This window comes from Coregonus clupeaformis, chromosome 15 (genome assembly GCF_020615455.1).
Source record: "Coregonus clupeaformis isolate EN_2021a chromosome 15, ASM2061545v1, whole genome shotgun sequence".
Taxonomy (NCBI): domain Eukaryota; kingdom Metazoa; phylum Chordata; class Actinopteri; order Salmoniformes; family Salmonidae; genus Coregonus; species Coregonus clupeaformis.
In genome coordinates, this window is record NC_059206.1 from 45366253 (window position 1) to 45388278 (window position 22026).

Sequence of the window (22026 nt, forward strand, 5' to 3'; positions counted from 1 at the left end):
AAGCACGCCCCCATTCACATCGACAGGACTGTAGTGCAGCGGATCGAGAGCTTCAAGTTCCTCAGTGTCCACATCACCAAGGATCTAACGTGTTCCACACACACCAACACAGTCGTGAAGAGGGCACAACAACGCCTCTTCCCCCTCAGATCCTCAAAAATGTATACAGCTGCACCATTGAGAGCATCTTGACTGGCTGCATCACCACTTGGTATGGCCACTACTTGGCATCCAACCGCAAGGCGCTACACATCACTGGGGCCGAGCTCCCTGCCATCCTGGACCTCTATACCAGGCAGTCTCAGTGGAAGGCCCTAAAAAGTGTCAAAGACTCCAGCCACAGACTGTTCTCTCTGCTATCGCACGGCAAGCGGTGCAGATGCACCAAGTCTAGAACCAACAGGACTCTGAACATCTTCTACTCCCAAGCCATAAGACTCCTAAATAGTTAACCAAATAGCTACTCGGACTATCTGTATTGACCTTTTTGCACTCATCACATACGCTGCTGCTAGCTTTTATTGTCTGTCCTGTTGCCTAGTGACTTTATTCCTAGTTATATGTACATATCTACCTCAATTAACTTGTATCCCTGCACGCCGACTCGGTACCTTGTGTACATAGCCAAGTTATTGTTAGCCATTGTGTATTTATTACGCGTTTGTAACGAAGATGCTAGGAGCTGATGGTGAGTTTAATAATTACAAAACAAGAGAATACTGCCTGATGACTGAGGTTGGTGAGGGCTATATGAACGGAGAGCAGGTGTACGGCCCCGAGGGCGAGGAGCGGGCCGGTCCAGATGGCAGAGATGGAAATCCCGGATGATGTTGGGGTCCAGGATGTCCGCCACTGGGACCCAAGAGCGCTCCTCAGGACTGTACCCCTTTCAGTCCACCAAGTACTGGAGCCGACCCACACGATGTCAGGAGTCCAGGAGGGACCTAACATCATAGGCGGGGGTCCCCTTGATGTCCAGGGGAGGCGGAGGGGTGTTGCATGGGACGGCGTCAGCCAGGGGACCAGGAACCACCGGCCTGAAGAGGGAAACATGAAAGGAGGGTGAGATTCGGTAGTTGGTGGGGAGTTCTAAACGATAGGTTACCTCATTGACCCTCCGGGGGACCTTGAAGGGCCCCACAAACCGGGGGCTCAGCTTCCGGCAAGCAGGAGGTTCCTGGTGGAGAGCCAGACACGATCACCAGGATGACACACGGGAGCCTCACTGTGGTGGCAGTCCGCCTGATCCTTCTGACGGTGGGCTGGCGCCTCACGTGTGCGTCATTTCACACCTCCTCTGTGAGCCAGAACCACTCATCAACTGCAAGGGCCTCGGTTTGGCTCGGAGTCCATGGAGCCGGCTGATATCCCAGGATGCACTGGTGTGGAGGAGTGATGAAGTGAGTTCTGGGCGTATTCCTCCCAGGGAAGGAACCGGGCCCACTCCCCCTGCCGGTCCTGGCAGTGACTCCTTAGGAACCTCCACAGCTCCTGGTTGGTCCTCTCCACCTGCCCATTAGACTGAGGCCGGTACCCGGATGTGAGGCTGACTCTGGCCCCCAGCTTCTCCATAAAGGCTTTCCAGACCCGTGACGTGAATTGGGGACCACGGTCATTAACAATGTCTTCCGGAAGGCCATAGTGCCAGAAGACATGCTGGAATAGTGCTTCAGTGACCTGGAGAGCGGTAGGGAGACCAGAGAGAAGGATAAAATGGCAGGATTTTGATAATCTGTCAACCAAAATAGTGGTAAAACCATCAGAAAGGGGAAGATCCATTACAAAGTCTATGGACAGATGTGACCAAGGCCGCTGAGGCACAGAAGGGGAAGTAGTTTACCTGCTGGAGCATGCCGGGGAGATTTGGAATGAGTAAATACCGAACATGAGTTGACATAGTGGGCGATGTCCTGCGCCAAGGTGGGCCAACAGTATTTATCGGAGAGGGATTGGATGGGGCGGGTGATACCTGGGTGTCCAGTGGCGAGGGATGTGTGTGCCCAGGTCAACAGCCGAACTCTCACCCCCGTGGGGACGTAGATGCACTCTGGATGGCAGGTGGCAGGAGCGGGTTCTCTCTCCAAAGCCTATAGATGTCCACATCTATGTCCCAAAACACAGGGCCAATGATACTGGAGGACCACTTGATGGGCTGGAGGACACTCACAGGACCCACCACCGACGTGGAACCACAGGGTGTGGGAAAGCAGGTCCTCCAGCAACGTGGTCCCCAGTCTGTGATTCTCATCTTTGACCAGAAGATGGTGGGATTATGGAGTTGGAGCCACGGGAGGCTGAGGATGACTGTGTGAGGGTGCATGATGATGAAGGGAAGGTTGTCCTGGTGCTTGGGTTCCACAGTGAGGGTGAGTGGTGCTGTGACGTGACTAATTGTGCCGGATCCCAATGGTCGCATAACTAGGGCTTGGACAGGAAAAGGAGAGCGGGTATGAGGTCAAGTTCAGGGAGGAGGAAAGGGCCTGGTCGATAAAGTTCCCCACGGCAGTCCACTAGAGTTGTAGAGACAACACTTGAGGGACAGCCAGTGAAATGGGAACCAGAAAGAGTTTGGCGGAAAACGAAGATAATGGAATACTCACGCCTACCCTGAGGGACAGAAGGTCACGGGGCCGCCACTTTGCTCTAGTGGACCCCAGGTTAGGATGCACCGGACACCACTGAAGCTGATGCCCCTCCTGGCCGCAATAGGGACAGAGCCCCAGCGGTCTCCGGCGACGCGGAGAGGTGTGTGGCCCATACCTCCATTGGTGGAGAGCCGGCTCATTCCATCCGCTGGAGGCTGCCACAGTCCGAAAGGTGAGGGCGTACTCCGCAGTAGTCTGGGCACCCTGCTGGAGTTGGAGAAGTCGCTCACCTCCCTCTCTGCCCTCTGGAGGATGGTCGAAGACTGCCCTGAACCTCTCATAGGAACCCAGCTCCTCCTCTCCACTCTCGCAGATGGCTGTAGCCTACTCCAACACCCATCCGGTCTGCAGGAAAATGACTGTGGCAACCTTGGACTTCTCGTGGTGGGGGCTCCCATCTGATAGGTGAAATAGAGGGAGCACTGGAGTAGGAAGCCACGGCATTTCGATGGAGTGCCGTCATACTTCTCCGGAAGGGACAGTCGGGGTATCGCTGACCTGGGCCGACGGCTGGGGGACTGGCTCACTGTGACGACCCGTGGTAGGAGGCCCTCCGTCAAAGGTATGGAGAACCTCGCAGGTGGTGTCGAGGCGGTGGAGAACGGAGAGGACCTCCTTCATGGTCCTACCCAGTAGAGCCAGCTGGTCGTGGTGTTGGTGTAGATGACCCTGTTCCTCGACCGTCTGGAAGATGGTGTAATCATCTGCTGCTTCCATAATTTCTGAGGCAGTATTCTGTAACGAAGACGTAAGGAGTCAGGTGCAGATGGTGAGTTTAATAATAACGACCATGGCGATTTACAAGAGAAGCGTCTGGACATGATAACAGAACCAATACTGCCTGATGACTTAGGTTGGTGAGGGCTATATGAAGGGAGAGTAATCAGGGTGGTGATGAAATCCAGGTGTGCTTAACGATGGGGAGCAGGTGTGCGCAATGATGGTTGCCAGGTGTGCACAATGTGGGTTGCCAGGACCGGTGCTTAGTAGACCGGCGATGTCGAGTGCCGGAAGGAGGGAGCAGGAGTAGGCTTGACAGCGTTATTACTTTTCTAAACACCAAACAACAGTGTACTCTGTGTTAGTAATGTGTGAGTGACCGACAGGCCGTGGTTTCCTTTGTGATAGAGATGGCTGGAGACCATTGAGATGATTAGATCACATCTCCTCTTTGATTTGTACAAATCAGATTTTATTTCCACATGAGTGCATGGCTGTATAGCTTCCTCCTACTGAGATATAGCTGGCAACACTGCAATGCTCCACTCTCCGCTAATCCAACATGTCACTTCTCTATCTAAATGTTATTAACATTATTTAGCAAAAATACTCAAATAAGGCTATGTTCACAGTGGGGAGGGCAGAGGGCACTCACTCACCCATTCAAACACTCATGCCAAATCAGTGAATTTTTCCATGCAATTGGACATTTCTTGAAATACTAACTTTGATTGACCCTCTGTATTTGTATTGGGCTGACCGGTCTGATTTCCCCTCATGCCGTGAGCTTGTCTAGTTTCTTGGAAAACGGGAGGTATTTCTAGGTAGGGGATGACCCATGCTGCTAGGATGGGATAATGGTGAGTGCATGGACTCTGAGCGAGGCAAGGCAAGAGAGCGAGGGAATGGTCTGGTGGGGAGGAGGGGGCTCAGGAGGGGGCTGGCTGTCAGCAGGTGATGGCTGATCGCTGTACATCACTTATGCTGAATTGTGTTTGTGGTGAGATTAATGGGAAACAGTAATCAAAATAACAGTCATGCATGCATGTAATGATAATTCACCCACTCAGACTCTACATCCTGAATTACAATGGTTGGCAGAAAGTGGGAAATGTTCACTTTTGAGGAATTCGGATCCCAGAGGGGAGTGGTTTCGGGGAGGTAGCTAGCAAAGTGAGAGTAGAGTCATGTTCCAGTGGTTGCACTTTTTGACTAACGTGAAAGTCCAGCATCGTATCGTTGCCTTGTGACCTGATCTGTATTTCATTGCCTGGATAGAAACTATTTGTTGATAATGATTAAGCTTTAGCGATAAAGCTAAAGGTAAAAGCTTAAATGAGCAGTAAGCTAATAACAATGAATAAAAAATAAGTAAAACAAACACTGCTTTTGTATATTTGTTCTATATTTCAGTAACAAGAAGCTCCGAACTCCTCCTAACTATTTCATCATGAATCTGGCAGTGAGTGACTTCCTCATGGCCATCACACAGTCTCCCATCTTCTTTGTCAACTGTCTCTACAAGGAATGGGTGTTTGGAGAAACAGGTACTTTTACCTTCATTCCATACATTTGGTAAAATACCTGCATCAGATCAGTTGTCATAATTGAAAGCTTCAGCTATTTTGGTATTTTGAGATGAATTTTGCTGTATATACTGAACCAAAAATACTCTTCAAAGTAATTCTGTGGAAATTCCATCTCTCTGAGATTACTCAGATTGTAAGATTTCTGTTTTTTGTCTCTGTGAAATGATTTCTGTTTTTTGTCTCTGTGAAATGATTTCTGTTCAGGCTGTAAGATGTACGCCTTCTGTGGGGCCTTATTTGGGATCACCTCCATGATCAACCTGCTGGCGATCTCCATTGACCGCTACATAGTCATCACCAAGCCCCTGAAGGCCTTGCACTGGACCTCTAAACGCCGCACCTCCGTTGTAATCGTCATAGTCTGGCTCTACTCGCTGGCCTGGAGCCTGGCGCCTCTCCTGGGCTGGAGTGAGTTCCCTCCACTAACACTATCCTTTTGGGTGCCATGTTTTGCTAGACAATGACACCAATGGAGTTGGCAAGAGCCCAAACAGATCTGGGACCAGGCTAGCAACCTTTTATCTTATCTTTCAAACTCTCTCACTCTGCTATCACTCTTCCTCTTCTCTCTACAGGTGTACTGAAACAATCATTTCCTCTCGCTCTCGTTCTTACACACTTGGTCCCTAACCGACCCCAACCTCAACCCTAACCCAATGTCCCTATCCAGGTTCCTATATCCCGGAGGGCCTGATGACATCCTGTACGTGGGATTATGTGACCTCCACACCAGCCAATAGGAGCTACACTCTGATGCTATGCGTCTTTGTGTTCTTCATCCCTCTGGGCATCATCTCCTACTGCTACCTCTGCATGTTCCTGGCCATACGCACCGCCAGTAGGTGAGTTGGTACATTCACACAGCCATGCCTCTGTGTGCATACACACATAGACATATACTGTACTTATATACACACACACATGCATGCACACAAGCACGCATGCACACACACTCATATGCACACACACACAATCAAAACACACATCCAGACGATGGGGCCCTCTGGTTGTCTATCTTCGTCTGACACCCCCCCATCCCCTCTCCGATGCCCACAGAGACATGGAGAAGCTGGGCAGTCAGGTAAGGAAGTCCACCCTGATCCAGCAGCAGTCCATCAAGACTGAGTGGAAGCTGGCCAAGATCGCCTTTGTAGTCATCATCGTGTATGTGATGTCCTGGTCTCCCTACGCCTGCGTCACCCTCATCGCCTGGGCTGGGTAACTATGGAGTTACATATGGATTTCAATGGGGTTCAGTTCCCATATTCATAAAGCGTCTCAGTAGTGCTGATCTAGGATCAGTTTTGCCTGTTTAGAAAATGATGAATAAGATTACAGGGACAGGGGGGATCTGATGAAAGATGGCGCCGTACTGTATGGCTGCCGTTTTGCAAGCTCTGACCCAACTTTACCTATTTTGTGATTCTGTCGTTTATTTTTACTTAATATTCTCTAAAATGTATCCGCTATCATTTCTTTCAGATTGGCAGTTACTTACCTCAATTCCGGCTTCAACTTCGACTAATTTTCCGTTGGCTCTTTCTGTAATTCCGACCCAATTTACGGGCTACCCAAGAGGAAACACAGACGTTACAGAGGCAAGAGAGGGGGGATCCTGGAGAGATTAAAGCGAAGGGAGAACCGGCCACCTCTTCCCCGCATTCTACTGGTCAATGTACAGTCCCTTAATAATAAGATGGATGACCTAGGATTGAAATATTCTCGGCTTTTCAGAAATATGGCTCTCGGACACCCCCCATGGCTATCCAACTCGATGGATTCTCCATTCACCATGCAGACAGGACAGAGGAGTCGGGGAAATCGAGGGGGGGAGGGGTTTGCCTCTTCGTCAACAACAACTGGTGTTCTGACTCGAGCACTGTGGAAGTGTAAACCCATTATTCACCTGTCTTGGAATACCTGATGCTGACCCTTTTACCTCCCAAGGGAATTTTCAGCTGTTATCGTGACATTCCAGCTCAGGACAAGAAAAATAACAAGCTGGCACTTAACGAACTGTAGCAGGCTATAACCAAGCAGGAAAACGTACATCTAGAGGTGCCCAACTTCCATCAACACGTCTCCCTCACCACTAGGGGCGATAAAGTCCTAGACCACTAATATTCTAGCCACAAGCAAGCATACAAGGCCCTCCCTCATCCATTCGACAAATGACTCCTGCTTCCTGTTTACAAGCAGAAGCTCAAACAGGAATGACCCGTGACTCGCTCCATTGAGAAACGGTCTCCAGAATCATTGATTATGCTACAGGACAGCTTTGCTAGCACTGATTGGAATATATTTTGGGACTCCACTGATTGGAATATATTTTGGGACTCCGCCGATAACGTTGATGAGCTAACCACCTCCGTCACCAGCTTCATTAGGAAATGCATCAGCGACGTTGTCCCCATAGTTAAGGTTTGCTGCTTCCCCAATCAAAAGCCCTGGGTTAACACTGAGATTGGCACTAAACTAAAGGATAGGGCTACCACACACAGGGTTATCGCAGACAACCCTGAGGCTATGGCTGAGGATAGGAACAAGTACAAGAAGTCCCGCTATGACCTCCGCAGAGTCATCAAACCAGCAAAATGACAATATAGGAATAAGGTAGAATCATATTATACAGGCTCCGATGCCCGCTGCATGTGGCAGGGGCTACGGTCCATTACGGATTACAAAGGAAGACCCAGCCGTGATCTGCCCAACGATGCCACTCTACCAGACGAACTCAATGCATTTTATGCACGCTTTGACAATAACATCGTATCGGGTGTGCGGGCCACCACCAACCAGAAGATTGGGTGATCTCACTCTCCGAGGCCGACGTGAGTAAAGTCTATTCAGGTCAATACCCGTAAGGCTGCGGGGCCCGATGGTATTCCAGGGTGCATTCTCAGAGCATGTACAGAACAGCTGGCAGGTATATTCACAGTAATTTTCAACCTCTCCTTGTCCCAGTCTGTAATCCCCACGTTTTACGATGACCACCATCATTTCTGTTCTCAAGAACTCAAAGGCTTCATGCCACAATGACTACTGCCCTGTAGCACTCACATCTGTAATCATGAAGTGCTTTGAGTGGCTGGGTATAGCACACATCAACTCCGACACCCTAGACACACTTCAATTTGCATACCTCCCCAACAGATCCATAGACAACTAAATCTCAATTGCATTCCACACTGCCCTCACCCACCTAGATAAGAGGAATACTGTACATATGTGAGAATGCTGTTCATTAACTACAGCTCAGAGTTCAACACCACTGTCCTCTCCAAACTCGTCACCAAGCATAGGACCCTGGGACTGAACACTTCCCTCTGCAACTGGATCCTGGACTTCCTGGCGGGACGACCCCAGGTGGTGAGGGTAGGCAACATCATCTCCGTCACGCTGACCCTCAACACGGGGGCCCCACAGGGGTGTGTGCTTAGTCCCCTCCTGTACTCCCTGTTCACCCACGACTGTGTGGCCACGCACGATTCGAACACCATCATAAAGCTTGCTGACGACACGTTGGCAGTAGGCCTGATCCCCGGCGACGATGAGACAGCCTACAGGGAGGTCAGTGACCTGAAAGTGTGGACCCGGAACAACAACCTCTTCCTCAACCGTCAGTAAGACCAAGGAGCTGATCGTGGACTGCAGGAAAGGGGGGGGCAAGCACGCCCCCATCCACATCGATGAGGCTGCAGTGGAGTGGATCGAGAGCGTGAAGTTCCTCTGTGTCCAAATCACTAAGAAGTTAAAATGGTCCACACATGTGCACAGTCGTGAAGAAGGCGCGACAGGAGGTTGAAAAAGTTTGGCATGGGCCCTCAAATCCTCCAAAAGTTACAGTTGCACCATTAAGAGCATCTCCACTGGCTACATCACTGCTTGGTATGGCAATAGCACCGCCCTCGATCGCATGGCCCTACAGAGGGTGGTGTGGACAGCCCAAAATTGTTAAAGACTCCAACCACGCAAGCCATAGACTGTTCGCTCTGCTTCCACTTGGCAAGCAGTATCAGTGCATCAAGTCTGACACCAACAGGCTCCCTGAACAACAGCTTCTATCCCCATGCCATAAGACGGCTAAATAGCTAATTAAATAGCTAACAAAATATCAGAGTTGTCCTTTGTATTTAATTCTTATCTATGCACACTCACAGGGCCCTACACATAACGTACATTGATACTCCAACCCACATACACACACTCCATCATTTGCTCACACACACAGAATTTGCACATACATTTATACTGACTCTACACACACCCACTCACATACACGCTGCTGCTACACTGTTTATCATATATCCTGATGCCTAGTCACCTTACCCCTATACATACAGTTGAAGTCGGAAGTTTACATACACTTAGGTTGGAGTCATTAAAACTCGTTTTTCAATCACTCCACAAATTTCTTGTTAACAAACTATAGTTTTGGCATGTCGGTTAGGACATCTACTTTGTGCATGACACAAGTAATTTTTCCAACAATTGTTTACAAACAGATTATTTCACTTATAATTCACTGTATCACAATTCCAGTGGGTCAGAAGTTTACATACACTAAGTTGACTGTGCCTTTAAACAGCTTGGAATATTCCAGAAAATGATGTCATGGCTTTAGAAGCTTCTGGTAGGCTAATTGACATCATTTCAGTCAATTGGAGGTGTACATGTGGATGTATTTCAAGGCCTACCTTCAAACTCAGTGCCTCTTTGCTTGACATCATGGGAAAATCAAAATAAATCAGCCAAGACCTCAGAAAAAAAATTGTAGACCTCCACAAGTCTGGTTCATCCTTGGGAGCAATTTCCAAATGCCTGAAGGTACCACGTTCATCTGTACAAACAATAGTACCCAAGTATAAACACAATGGGACCACGCAGCCATCATACCGCTCAGGAAGGAGACACGTTCTGTCTCCTAGAGATTAACATACTTTGGTGCGAAAAGTGCAAATCAATCCCAGAACAGCAAAGGACCTTGTGAAGATGCTAAAGGAAACAGGTACAAAAGTATCTATATCCACAGTAAAAAGAGTCCTATATCAACATAACCTGAAAGGCCGCTCAGCAAGGAAGAAGCCACTGCTACAAAACCGCCATAAAAAAGCCAGACTATGGTTTGCAACTGCACATGGGGACAAAGATCGTACTTCTTGGAGAAATGTCCTCTGGTCTGATAAAACAAAAATAGAAATGTTTGGCCATAATGACCATCGTTATGTTTGGAGGAAAAAGGGGAACGCTTGCAAGCCAAAGAACACCATCCCAACCATGAAGCACGGGGGTGGCAGCATCATGCTGTGGGGGTGCTTTGCTGCAGGAGGGACTGGTGCACTTCACAAAATAGATGGCATTATGTGGAAGGAAAATTATGTGGATATATTGAAGCAACATCTCAAGACATCAGTCAGGAAGATAAAGCTTGGTCGCAAATGGGTCTTCCAAATGGACAATGACCCCAAGCATACTTCCAAAGTTGTGGCAAAATGGCTTAAGGATAACAAAGTCAAAGTATTGGAGTGGCCATCACAAAGCCCTGACCTCAACCCTATAGAAAATGTGTGTGCAGAACTGAAAAAGCGTGTGCGAGCAAGGAGGCCGACAAACCTGACTCAGTTACACCAGCTCTGTCAGGAGGAATGGGCCAAAATTCACCCAACTTTTTGTGGGAAGCTTGTGGAAGGCTACCCGAAAGGTTTGACCCAAGTTAAACAATTTAAAGGCAATGCTACCAAATACTAATTGAGTGTATGTAAACTTCTGACCCACTGGGACTGTGATGAAATAAATAAAAGCTGAAATAAATCATTCTCTCTACTATTATTCTGACATTTCACATTCTTAAAATAAAGTGGTGATCCTAACTGACCTAAAACAGGGAATTTTTACTAGGATTAAATGTCAGGAATTGTGAAAAACTGAGTTTAAATGTATTTGGCTAAGGTGTATGTAAACTTCCGACTTCAACTGTATTTACCTCTATCGATCCAGTATCCCTGCACATTGTAAATATGGTATTGGAACTGACCCTGTATAATAGTATGCTTACTTTATCGTGTTCTTCTTATATCTCGTGGGTTTTTGTTCTACCTTGTTATTTTTAGTATTACATTGTTATTTAATAATGCATTGTTGGGGTTAGAGCTTGCAAAGAAAGGCATTTTACTGTACTTGTTCATGTGTACATTAAAACTTGAAACTTGATCCTAGATCAACTTCTAATCTGAGATGCTATATGAATACAGACCCTGATCTAGTTGTTGAGATGCTTAAGCAATGGTTATAGTTAGAGGGCATGTGATCTGGATATTATGAAGGATCAGGAGTCATGAATAGTTATTTTTTTCTGACTGTCTTGATTCAGATATGAAGTTGAGGATTTTACTGTAGTTACTGCAGATCTTTGGTTAATGCAGAAAAATCTGGGATACATTATTTCCGAATCCCACTCCAAATTATTTTAAAGTAAGGCTGGGATTGGTTCGGAATGGCAGGCACCTATGGGTTGAAGAGGTGAGAGTCTGAGACAGACTGTTTTGAGAGTTTTGAAACGCTATCAGGGTCAGGGACAGTTTAAACAGATGTTTTTTTGAGTTTTGTATGGGGAACGTACTGTACGTACTGCAGTGAGAGTAGAGGTGAAGAGAGTGGATGTGAAGTGATGTGAGTGCAGTCTGTCGGAGAGGAGGGATAATCAAGCATGTGATTCCTCCTGCTCACTCCACAACACCTTTGGGTCACTGCCAGGCCATACAAACAGGTTGCACAGGAGCCAACTAGGCAGGCAGTACAAACAGACACCCACTGACTGACCAAGGCACAGACAGGCATGGGCTGACTCATTACTGACCATCCACTGACATTCTGTACAAACACAGAGTTCAGACTCCAATCTTATTTTTTAGAGGGTGGAAGCAGAGGAGAATAACTTACTGCCATATGTCAGTAAAACCTGAGGAGGTCAGATTACTTTACCTATGAGGCTTGTAGTGTCCTATTCATGATACCTCTCCTTTCAGTTATGGAAGTACCCTCAGTCCCTACTCCAAGGCCGTCCCTGCTGTCATAGCCAAAGCCTCAGCCATCTATAACCCCTTCATCTATGCTATCATCCACTCCAAATACAGGTGAGTATCGTCATCTTAATGTGTCCCTCCCCTAGGGCATAACTCAAAACACCATTTTATGTACTGTCCTAACCTTTCATAACCTAAGATTGTTTTGGCAAGTTGCACTAAGGATCCTTTGGTGTGACTGGGCTTGGCCGTCCAGACTGGACTCCTGCAGTGCATTCGGAAAGTATTCAGACCCCTTGACTTTTTCCACATTTTGTTATGTTACAGCCTTATTCTAAAATTGATTAAATTGTTTTTTCCCCCTCATCAATCTACACACAATACCCCATAATGACAAAGCAAAAACAGGTTAACATTTACATAAGTATTTACACATTTACATAAGTATTCAGACACTTTACTCAGTACTTTGTTAAAGCACCTTTGGCAGTGATTACAGCCTTGAGTCTTCTTGGGTATGACGACACAAGCTTGGCACAGCTGTATTTGGAGAGTTTCTCCCATTCTTCTCTGCAGATCCTCTCAAGCTCTGTCAGGTTGGATGGGTAGCGTCGCTGCACAGCTATTATCAGGTCTCTCCAGAGATGTTTGATCGGGTTCAAGTTCGGGCTCAGGCTGGGCCACTCAAGGACATTCAGAGACTTGTCCTGAAGCCACTCCTGCGTTGTCTTGGCTGTGTGCTTAGGGTTGTTGTTCTGTTGGAAGGGGAACCATCGCCCCATTCTGAGGTCCTGAGCGCTCTGGAGCAGGTTTTCATCAAGGATCTCTCTGTACTTTGCTCCGTTCATCTTTCCCTCGATCCTGACTAGTCTCCCAGTCCCTGCCGCTGAAAAACATCCCCACAGCATGATGCTGCCACCACCATGCTTCATCGTAGGGATGGTGCCAGGTTTCCTCCAGACGTGACGCTTGGCATTCAGGCCAAAGAGTTCAATCTTGGTTTCATCAGACCAGAGAATCTTGTTTCTCATGGTCTGAGAGTCCTTTAGGTGCCTTTTGGCACACTCCAAGCGGGCTGTCATGTGCCTTTTACTGAGGAGTGGCTTCCGTCTGGCCACTGTACCATAAAGGCCTGATTGGTGTAGTGCTGCAGAGATGGTTGTCCTTCTGTAAGGTTCTCCCATCTCCACAGAGGAACTCTGGAGCTCTGTCAGAGTGACCATCAGGTTCTTGGTCACCTCACTGACCTAGGCCCTTCTCCCCCGATTGCTCAGTTTGGCCGGGCAGCCAGCTCTAGGAAGAGTCTTGGTGGTTCCAAACTTCTTCCACTTAAGAATGATGGAGGCCACTGTGTTCTTGCGGACCTTCAATGCTACAGAAATGTTTTGGTACCCTTCCCCAGATCTGTGCCTCGACACAATCCTGTCTTGGAGCTCTACGGACAATTCCTTCGACCTCATGACTTGGTTTTCTTCTGACATGCACTGTCAACTGTGGGACCTTATATAGACAGGTGTGTGCCTTTCCAAATCATGTCCAATCAATTGAATTTACCACAGGTGGACTCCAATCAAGTTGTAGAAACCTGTTTTCGCTTTGTCATTATGGGGTATTGTGTGTAGATTGATGAGGATTTAAGGCTGTAACAAAATGTAGGAAAAGTCAAGGGGTCTGAATACTTTCCGAATGCACTGTATAACAACTGACTTGTTACAACTGACTTAGGTGATGACAATAGGGACGATTTGGTGTACTGTATGCTTGACATTGTATCCCTCCTTCCTCTTGCCTCTCTCCTCCCTTTACCCTCTCCTTTCCTTTCTTCTTTGTTGACTCTCCCATACAGAGACACTCTGGCAGAGAAGGTTCCCTGTCTGCACTGCCTGGCCCAGACCCCCAGGAAGGACTGTATCTCTGTGTCCAACAGTGAGTCCTCCTTCAGGGACTCCATGCTCAGCAGACAGTCCTCCACCTCCAAGACCAAGTTCCATAGAGTGTCCTCTATGTCCACCGGAGACACAGTGAGTTAGTGTGCTTTTGTTGGGTTGGGGTGGTAGGGGTAGAGGGGTTGGAGGGTAGGGATAGAGGGGTTGGAGGGTAGGGATAGATGGGTTGGAGGGTAGGGGCAGAGGGGTTGGAGGGTAGGGGCAGAGGGATGTAGGGTAGGGGTAGATCGTAAAGGGGTTGGAGGGTAGGCGTAGAAGGGTGGAGGGTAAGGGTAAGGGTAGAGGGGTTGGAGGGTAGGGGTAGAGGGGTAGAGGGATGGAGGGTAGGGGTAGGGGTAGATGATAGAGGGGTGGAGGGTAGGGGTAGAGGACTTTGAGGGTAGTTGTAGAGGAGTTGGAGGGCAGATGTAGAGGGGTTGGAGGGTAGGGGTAGAGGGGTGGATAGATGCTGCACAAGAATAGTTGTCTCATGTTGCCAGGCATACACAAAGGCTGGAGTCAAGGCTACAAGAACAGAAACGTTCAAACGCAACAATGTACTGCTTTCTTGTACTGCAATCCGTTATTTTGTATGTATGTTTCTGAGAAAAGTGATAAAATGTTGATCACAAAAAAGAAAAACACGGTAAAGCACAGTGCTCTAGAGCTAACTGGACTAAACCATCACCTGTGTGAGATCTTTTCACTATGTCACTATGTAAACAATATCACAAGACATTACCGTATAATGGAGCAGTATTAAGATGTAATCTCCTAAACTGTTTAAAGCTGAGATCCGCGAAAGGTGCCACTGGCTGCCCCAGGCACATTTGTTGTTGCTTTTGTTTTGAGGAGATAGCATCCAGGTTTGTCTGCTGTTCTATCGCACATGCAATGATGTCTGAGGAAAAAAACAGTGCTCTTAGTTTGAAGTAACGTCTTCCTTGTTGTAATATAGCAAACGGACATGGCAGTTTCACCACTATGGATTCCAGCATTAAGACGTGTCTCATGCATTGTTGGCATAACACACAATAACTTTACTTTGTGTATACATGCTGGGTTAGAGCTCAGCTGCTGAGTGAGGACAAAGACTAAAAACCCTTCTAGGTGCCAATACAAACTCCCTGACACACCCCAGGGCTCTTGACTAACTGGCTAACACATACACAGGCATCCAGCAGCACGCCAGGAGCTCTGGGTCTGATGCTCTCCCAGTGGCCTGTGTGTGTTTAATGCTGTGGATCCATAGGGAGAGGTCTGTAGGGGAAACGGGTGTCCCTCCCTTCAGAGCTGTGTTTCCAGTGGTCCACTGGTCCACTGGTCTGGGGAGGGTGCCATGGGCAGGTTCAGCACTACTGTACCTGCCGGTTCCACTTTAGACCGTCTGGAAGTGCTAAGTCTGCACAATCACAACTGATCCGCAGGAGGTCTATATCCTGGACCTCCTACATATGGACCTACTGGACCTCCTACAGTTCTGTCCAAACACAAAGGATTTCCCCCCCAAAAAACGTTTACATTTTAGAGTTTTCAGAGTTATATAGGCATACTTTCTTGAAACTGAATTTACAGTACATACAGTATACTGAGCAGTGGCTGACCTGGTTGACCTGGCTGACTTGGACCTGGCTGACTTGGTCCTGGCTGACTTGGACCTAGCTGACTTGGCTGACTTGGACTTGGACCTGGCTGACTTGGACCTGGCTGGCCTGGCTGACTTGGCTGACCTGGCTGACTTGGACCCGTGTTGTGTGTAACCTCCACAGCAGATGTGGAGTGATGTCGAGCTGGACCACATGGACCAGCAGGGCCAATCTCTGAGAATCAGCCACTCCTCTGGAGCTCTGAGGGTGAAGGAGTGCAGACAGTCAGCCCAGCAGCAGGCCAAGATAAGGAACAGCAACAGCCAGGAAAAGGTAAGGTAGGAGTTCCAGCCAGCCAACTGTCACTGGGGCGCTGTAATGCTTTTCTGAACATGAAATTAATCTGTCAGGCTGACAGCATAATACAAAATAAAAAATAACAGCTGGTACCTGGTATACTCAGGTTCAGAGATGCTTCTAAAAATGTAGAAAACACAATTATTTATTTATTTTTATGCAATTTGCAATCATTTGCAATGGAACAGAGGCATAGACAGGAGTTATTCAACATATTCTATAGTTGAGAAGAAAACATCCAAATATATGCTCATAAAAAATTATGAGGATGGTAAAAATGTAATTCACACCCCATTTATTTTGGTGCTTTCATAGTGTGAGAGGGGCTCACTGAGCAGCTGTGACCACGACCTGGTGTCTGAATCTGTCAACATGGCCACCATGTCCCTCCTTATGACCAGGGAGGAGGGTGGAGAGGGGTGGCAGGAGGAGGACGAGAGGAAGACCCAGGAGATAGCCCCCCATTCAGCCCTTGAGGTGGAGGAGGCCCCCCCACCCCCAGCCTCACCCCCCAGGACCCCCAGGACCCTGAACAACAACAAACACAGAGACTCTGAGGTTTCCCAGATCATCATCAGCCCCTTGTCAGAGACAACGGGGGACTATAAGGTGGAGAAGCATGGAGCACCAACCCGTGAGGAGAACCTGCTATTGGGCCTGCAGAGTTTAAACTGCTCCACTGAACTGCTGGAATCGGTGGAGAAATTCCTCTCCTGAAACACCCCTGGGGAGTCAGTCTGAAGGTTTTGTGGTGTATGCATGATGTGTGGATGTGGATGTGTTACTGTCATATTACTGTACAATATAGACAATAGAGAGCAAGTGAGGATTGTTATGGTCCACGGAGGTTATACGTACACTGTAACAGAAAACTGTAAATTATACGCACATATTGGGTATTATCAACAGTAAAATGATCTGAAACTGTTTTCTGCAGCATACTGTAAATTATGGTGCATTGTGGGAAAATGTTGTGGGCGGGGAAATAATTGCTGTATTTTGAATGGTACTGTAATTCCACCCCACAGAATACAGTACCGTACAGTATCTTTGGAGCGCTAAAAACCTTTTGACCACTAGTGGGTGCATGTCATTGTTGTTTCTGTCTCATTAACATACAGCAGGGTTCTTCAATTCCGGTCCTGGAGGGCCGAAACACTTCTGTTTTTTATTTCTACCTGGTAGTTAATTGCGCTCACCTGGTGTCCCAGGTCTGAATTAGCCCCTGATTAGAAGGAGAGGATGAAAAACAGAGGTGTTTCGGCCCTCCAGGACCGGAATTGAAGAACCCTGACATACAGTACCAGTCAAAAGTTTGGACACACCTACTCATTCCAGGGTTTTTCTTTATTTTTTACAATTTTCTACATTGTAGAATAATAGTGAAGACATCAAAACTATGAAATAACACATATGGAATCATGTAGTAACCAAAAAAGTGTTAAACAAATCAAACTATATTTTATATTTGAGATTCGTCAAAGTAGCCACCCTTTGCCTTGATGACAGCTGTGCACACTCTTGGCATTCTCTCAACCAGCTTCATGAGGTAGTCACCTGGAATGCACTTCAATTAACAGGTGTGCCTTGTTTAAAGTTAATTTGTGGAATTTATTTCCTTTGAGCCAATCAGTTGTGTTGTGACAAGGTAGGCGGGGTATACAGAAGATAGGCCTATTTGGTAAAAGACCAAGTCCATGTTACGGCAAGAACAGCTCAAATAAGCAAAGAGAAACGACAGTCCATCATTACTTTAAGAAATGAAGGACAGTCAATCTGGAAAATGTCAAGAACTTGTCGCAAAAACCATCAAGCGCTATGATGAAACTGGCTCTCATGAGGACCGCCACAGGAAAGGAAGACCCAGAGTTACCTCTGCAGAGTTACCAGCCTCAGAAAACGGCAATTAACTGCACCTCAGATTGTGAGTTATAGATCTGTCATTCTCATTGAAATCTTGTCTAAGAAGTGGTAGATCTGTGCTATGTATGTTATTTCTATGCTTCCCATTCTTAAGTTTTGTTTTTGCATCTTTTACTTTCAGTTTTGTACACCAGCTTCAAACAGCTGAAAATACAATCGTTTTGGTTATGGAAAATATATTTCACAGCAGTTTAGATGGTACAATGACTCTCTATACACTATACTTGCTTGTCATATAAACTGAAATTAGGCAAACTATTAGAATTTTTGCAACCAGGAAATGGCGTAGCGATTTCTGCATGGTGCATCTTTAAACCTTAAATTGTTGAGCATTTTGCCATGTCGTTTTGGTCTGTTTTTCCCTGTAGTCGCTGCCAGCTTGGAAGCCTTTGTTAAGGCCTCTAGAAGTGCAAATAATGTAAAACACCAAATATTCATTAATATACTGTCATGTGTAAACACTTTACCTAGCAACCAACCTGCTTGCACCAATCCCTTGTAATTACAGTAAAATACTGTGAAATACAAACCCCTCCCGTCAATGAATTTCATTCATTCATCCATTAATTCATTCCGATTACAGTAGCACCGACTTTTTTAACAGTATAATACAGTCCATTTTACAGTATTGTACTGTGTGTGATTACACAGTACTTGCTTTGATACCGTATTTATATTAAAGTAGGTGTACTGTAATATGAAATACAGAATTGTACTGCCTGTAAGCTACTGTCAAATTTAAAGTAACCTCATTACAGTGTGTGTTAAATACAATCAGCTGTAATCACTACTGTTCTCGCAGTTGCAACTGTGTGTAGCCAGCCAATCATCTGGTCTTTGTGTATAGCCAATCAGCAACTAACTTTTTCACAACTTTCAGAGGGTGTGCGATTTACTGTATGATCTTGACACACTTCTATCCAAGTATATGTGTTTGTCTTATGTATTTTTTATTTAACTAGGCAAGTCAGTTAAGAACACATTCTTATTTACAATGACGGCCTACACTGGCCAAACCCGGATGACGCTGGGCCAATTGTGCGCCGCCCTATGGGACTGGTTGTGATACAGCCTGGAATCGAACCAGGGACTGTAGTGACGCCTCAAGCACTGAGATGCAGTGCCTTAGACCGCTGCGCCACTCGGGAGCCCGTATGTATGATCTTATGACAAACAAATAATTGTGTCTCCTACAGCAGGCCACTGAGTAGGTTGCGCTTTACCTGCTACACAGCCTAAATCAGGGTTCTTCAATTCCGGTCCTGGAGGGCCGAAACACTTCTGTTTTTAATTTCTACCTGGTAGTTAATTGCACTCACCTGGTGTCCCAGGTCTGAATTAGCCCCTGATTAGAAGGAGAGGATGAAAACCAGAGGTGTTTCGGCCCTCCAGGACCGGAATTGAAGAACCCTGGCCTAAGTAGTAGCTACCATCATCACACTAGGACATACAGACAGACACTGAAACGACTGGGATGGACTTGCTTCTTGGTGCACAACCCAAAGGTTTGAAGGTTCTTTCTGAATGTGCACATTCTAAAACCAACCAGCACATCAGTAGAGGACCAACTAATTCACCAGAAATCAATAAGACAAAATATAAACTTGATTCAAACCAAATGATGCAGCCCAAAACAAATCATCTAGACTCAAGCACTGTTACTATACATATGGTACACTTTACTTAGGGTGAAATGTAATGGACTGTAGAACATTTTATAATTTCTTTTGATATAACGTTTGGAATAAAATCTAATCATTATTGAAATCCAGGCTCTGTCGTAGCCGGCCGCAACCCGGAGACCCATGGGGCGGCACACAATTGGCCCAGCGTCGTCCAGGGTAGGGGAGGGAATGGCCGGCAGGGATGTAACTCAATTTGGTAGAGCATGGCATTTGCAACGCCAGGGTTGTGGGTTCGATTCCCACGGGGGGCCAGAATGAAAAATAATAATAAGAAAAATAATGTATGCACTAACTGTAAGTCGCTCTGGATAAGAGCGTCTGCTAAATGACTAAAATGTAAATGTTTAGGGTGTATTTTGTGCGTGATTAGACTTTTTTTTCAAACCGTCTACAACTGGGTTTGTAAGCCCCCTTGGACTGTGGAGAATGTCTTTATCATCTGTCACAAGTACTGTATGTTCTGTTGTACAGTGGGGAAAAAAAGTATTTAGTCAGCCACCAATTGTGCAAGTTCTCCCACTTAAAAAGATGAGAGAGGCCTGTAATTTTCATCATAGGTACACGTCAACTATGACAGACAAAATGAGAAAAAAAATCCAGAAAATCACATTGTAGGATTTTTAATGAATTTATTTGCAAATTATGGTGGAAAATAAGTATTTGGTCAATAACAAAAGTTTCTCAATACTTTGTTATATACCCTTTGTTGGCAATGACACAGGTCAAACGTTTTCTGTAAGTCTTCACAAGGTTTTCACACACTGTTGCTGGTATTTTGGCTCATTCCTCCATGCAGATCTCCTCTAGAGCAGTGTTGTTTTGGGGCTGTCGCTGGGCAACACGGACTTTCAACTCCCTCCAAAGATTTGCTATGGGGTTGAGATCTGGAGACTGGCTAGGCCACTCCAGGACCTTGAAATGCTTCTTACGAAGCCACTCCTTCGTTGCCCGGGCGGTGTGTTTGGGATCATTGTCATGCTGAAAGACCCAGCCACGTTTCATCTTCAATTCCCTTGCTGATGGAAGGAGGTTTTCACTCAAAATCTCACGATACATGGCCCCATTCATTCTTTCCTTTACACGGATCAGTCGTCCTGGTCCCTTTGCAGAAAAACTGCCCCAAAGCATGATGTTTCCACCCCCCATGCTTCACAGTAGGTATGGTGTTCTTTGGATGCAACTCAGCATTCTTTGTCCTCCAAACACGACGAGTTGAGTTTTTACCAAAAAGTTATATTTTGGTTTCATCTGACCATATGATATTCTCCCAATCCTCTTCTGGATCATCCAAATGCACTCTAGCAAACTTCAGACGGGCCTGGACATGTACTGGCTTAAGCAGGGGGACACGTCTGGCACTGCAGGATTTGAGTCCCTGGCGGCGTAGTGTGTTACTGATGGTAGGCTTTGTTACTTTGGTCCCAGCTCTCTGCAGGTCATTCACTAGGTCCCCCCGTGTGGTTCTGGGATTTTTCCTCACCGTTCTTGTGATCATTTTGACCCCACGGGGTGAGACCTTGCGTGGAGCCCCAGATCGAGGGAGATTATCAGTGGTCTTGTATGTCTTCCATTTCCTAATAATTGCTCCCACAGTTGATTTCTTCAAACCAAGCTGCTTACCTATTGCAGATTCATTCTTCCCAGCCTGGTGCAGGTCTACAATTTTGTTTCTGGTGTCCTTTGACAGCTCTTTGGTCTTGGCCATAGTGGAGTTTGGAGTGTGACTGTTTGAGGTTGTGGACAGGTGTCTTTTATACTGATAACAAGTTCAAACAGCTGCCATTAATACAGGTAACGAGTGGAGGACAGAGGAGCCTCTTAAAGAAGAAGTTACAGGTCTGTGAGAGCCAGAAATCTTGCTTGTTTGTAGGTGACCAAATACTTATTTTCCACCATAATTTGCAAATAAAATCATTAAAAATCCTACAATGTGATTTTCTGATTTTTTTTTCTCAATTTGTCTGTCATAATTGACGTGTACCTATGATGAAAATTACAGGCCTCTCTCATCTTTTTAAGTGGGAGAACTTGCACAATTGGTGGCTGACTAAATACTTTTTTTTTCCCACTGTATGTGCACATCATCTTGTATTTCCTGTAGGTACCAGAGTCCAATTAAATGACAGGTTTATACTACATGAGGGGGCACAAAGTACATGATGATGGCTGGGGGCAGGTTCCAAGTTGGAGAATTTTGCATTTTTCAAACACCTGAAACAGATTTTTCCTGCAATCTAGAGCCATAATCACTATGCTTAAGTCTATGTAAAAAAATATATGTTTATTTTTCTGCATATCTAAGCATACCTCTTGAGCTATCTGTATCCTCCTGACTGGTGGTTATTTTTTTATTAAAGAAACTAAATATGCTTCTCTGCTAAAATATGGGTAAAAGATTGCTTGTTTTTCTAAAGTCTACCAACCTTGCCAACAGTTTGGTGGAGGAGGAATAATGGTCTGGGGCTGTGTTTCATGGTTCGGGCTAGGCCCCTTAGTTCCAGTGAAGGGAAATCTTAACTACAGCATACAATTACATTCTAGACGATTCTGTGCTTCCAACTTTGTAGCAACATT

The 22026-nt window shown here is 46.3% G+C and overlaps 1 protein-coding gene across 1 annotated transcript in view; it reads left to right on the forward strand.

Moving 5' to 3' along the window:
* LOC121583222 (melanopsin-B-like) overlaps positions 1-16802 on the forward strand; it is a 43013-nt gene extending 26211 nt beyond the window's left edge. The window contains exons 2-9 of the mRNA XM_045225402.1: positions 4779-4912; positions 5159-5362; positions 5625-5796; positions 6011-6172; positions 11980-12087; positions 13823-13997; positions 15671-15820; positions 16160-16802. Of these exons, the coding sequence (XP_045081337.1) occupies positions 4779-4912; positions 5159-5362; positions 5625-5796; positions 6011-6172; positions 11980-12087; positions 13823-13997; positions 15671-15820; positions 16160-16561 (1507 nt within the window). The 3' untranslated portion in view covers positions 16562-16802. The remainder of the gene's footprint in view (positions 1-4778; positions 4913-5158; positions 5363-5624; positions 5797-6010; positions 6173-11979; positions 12088-13822; positions 13998-15670; positions 15821-16159) is intronic.
* Positions 16803-22026: the final 5224 nt, after the last annotated feature.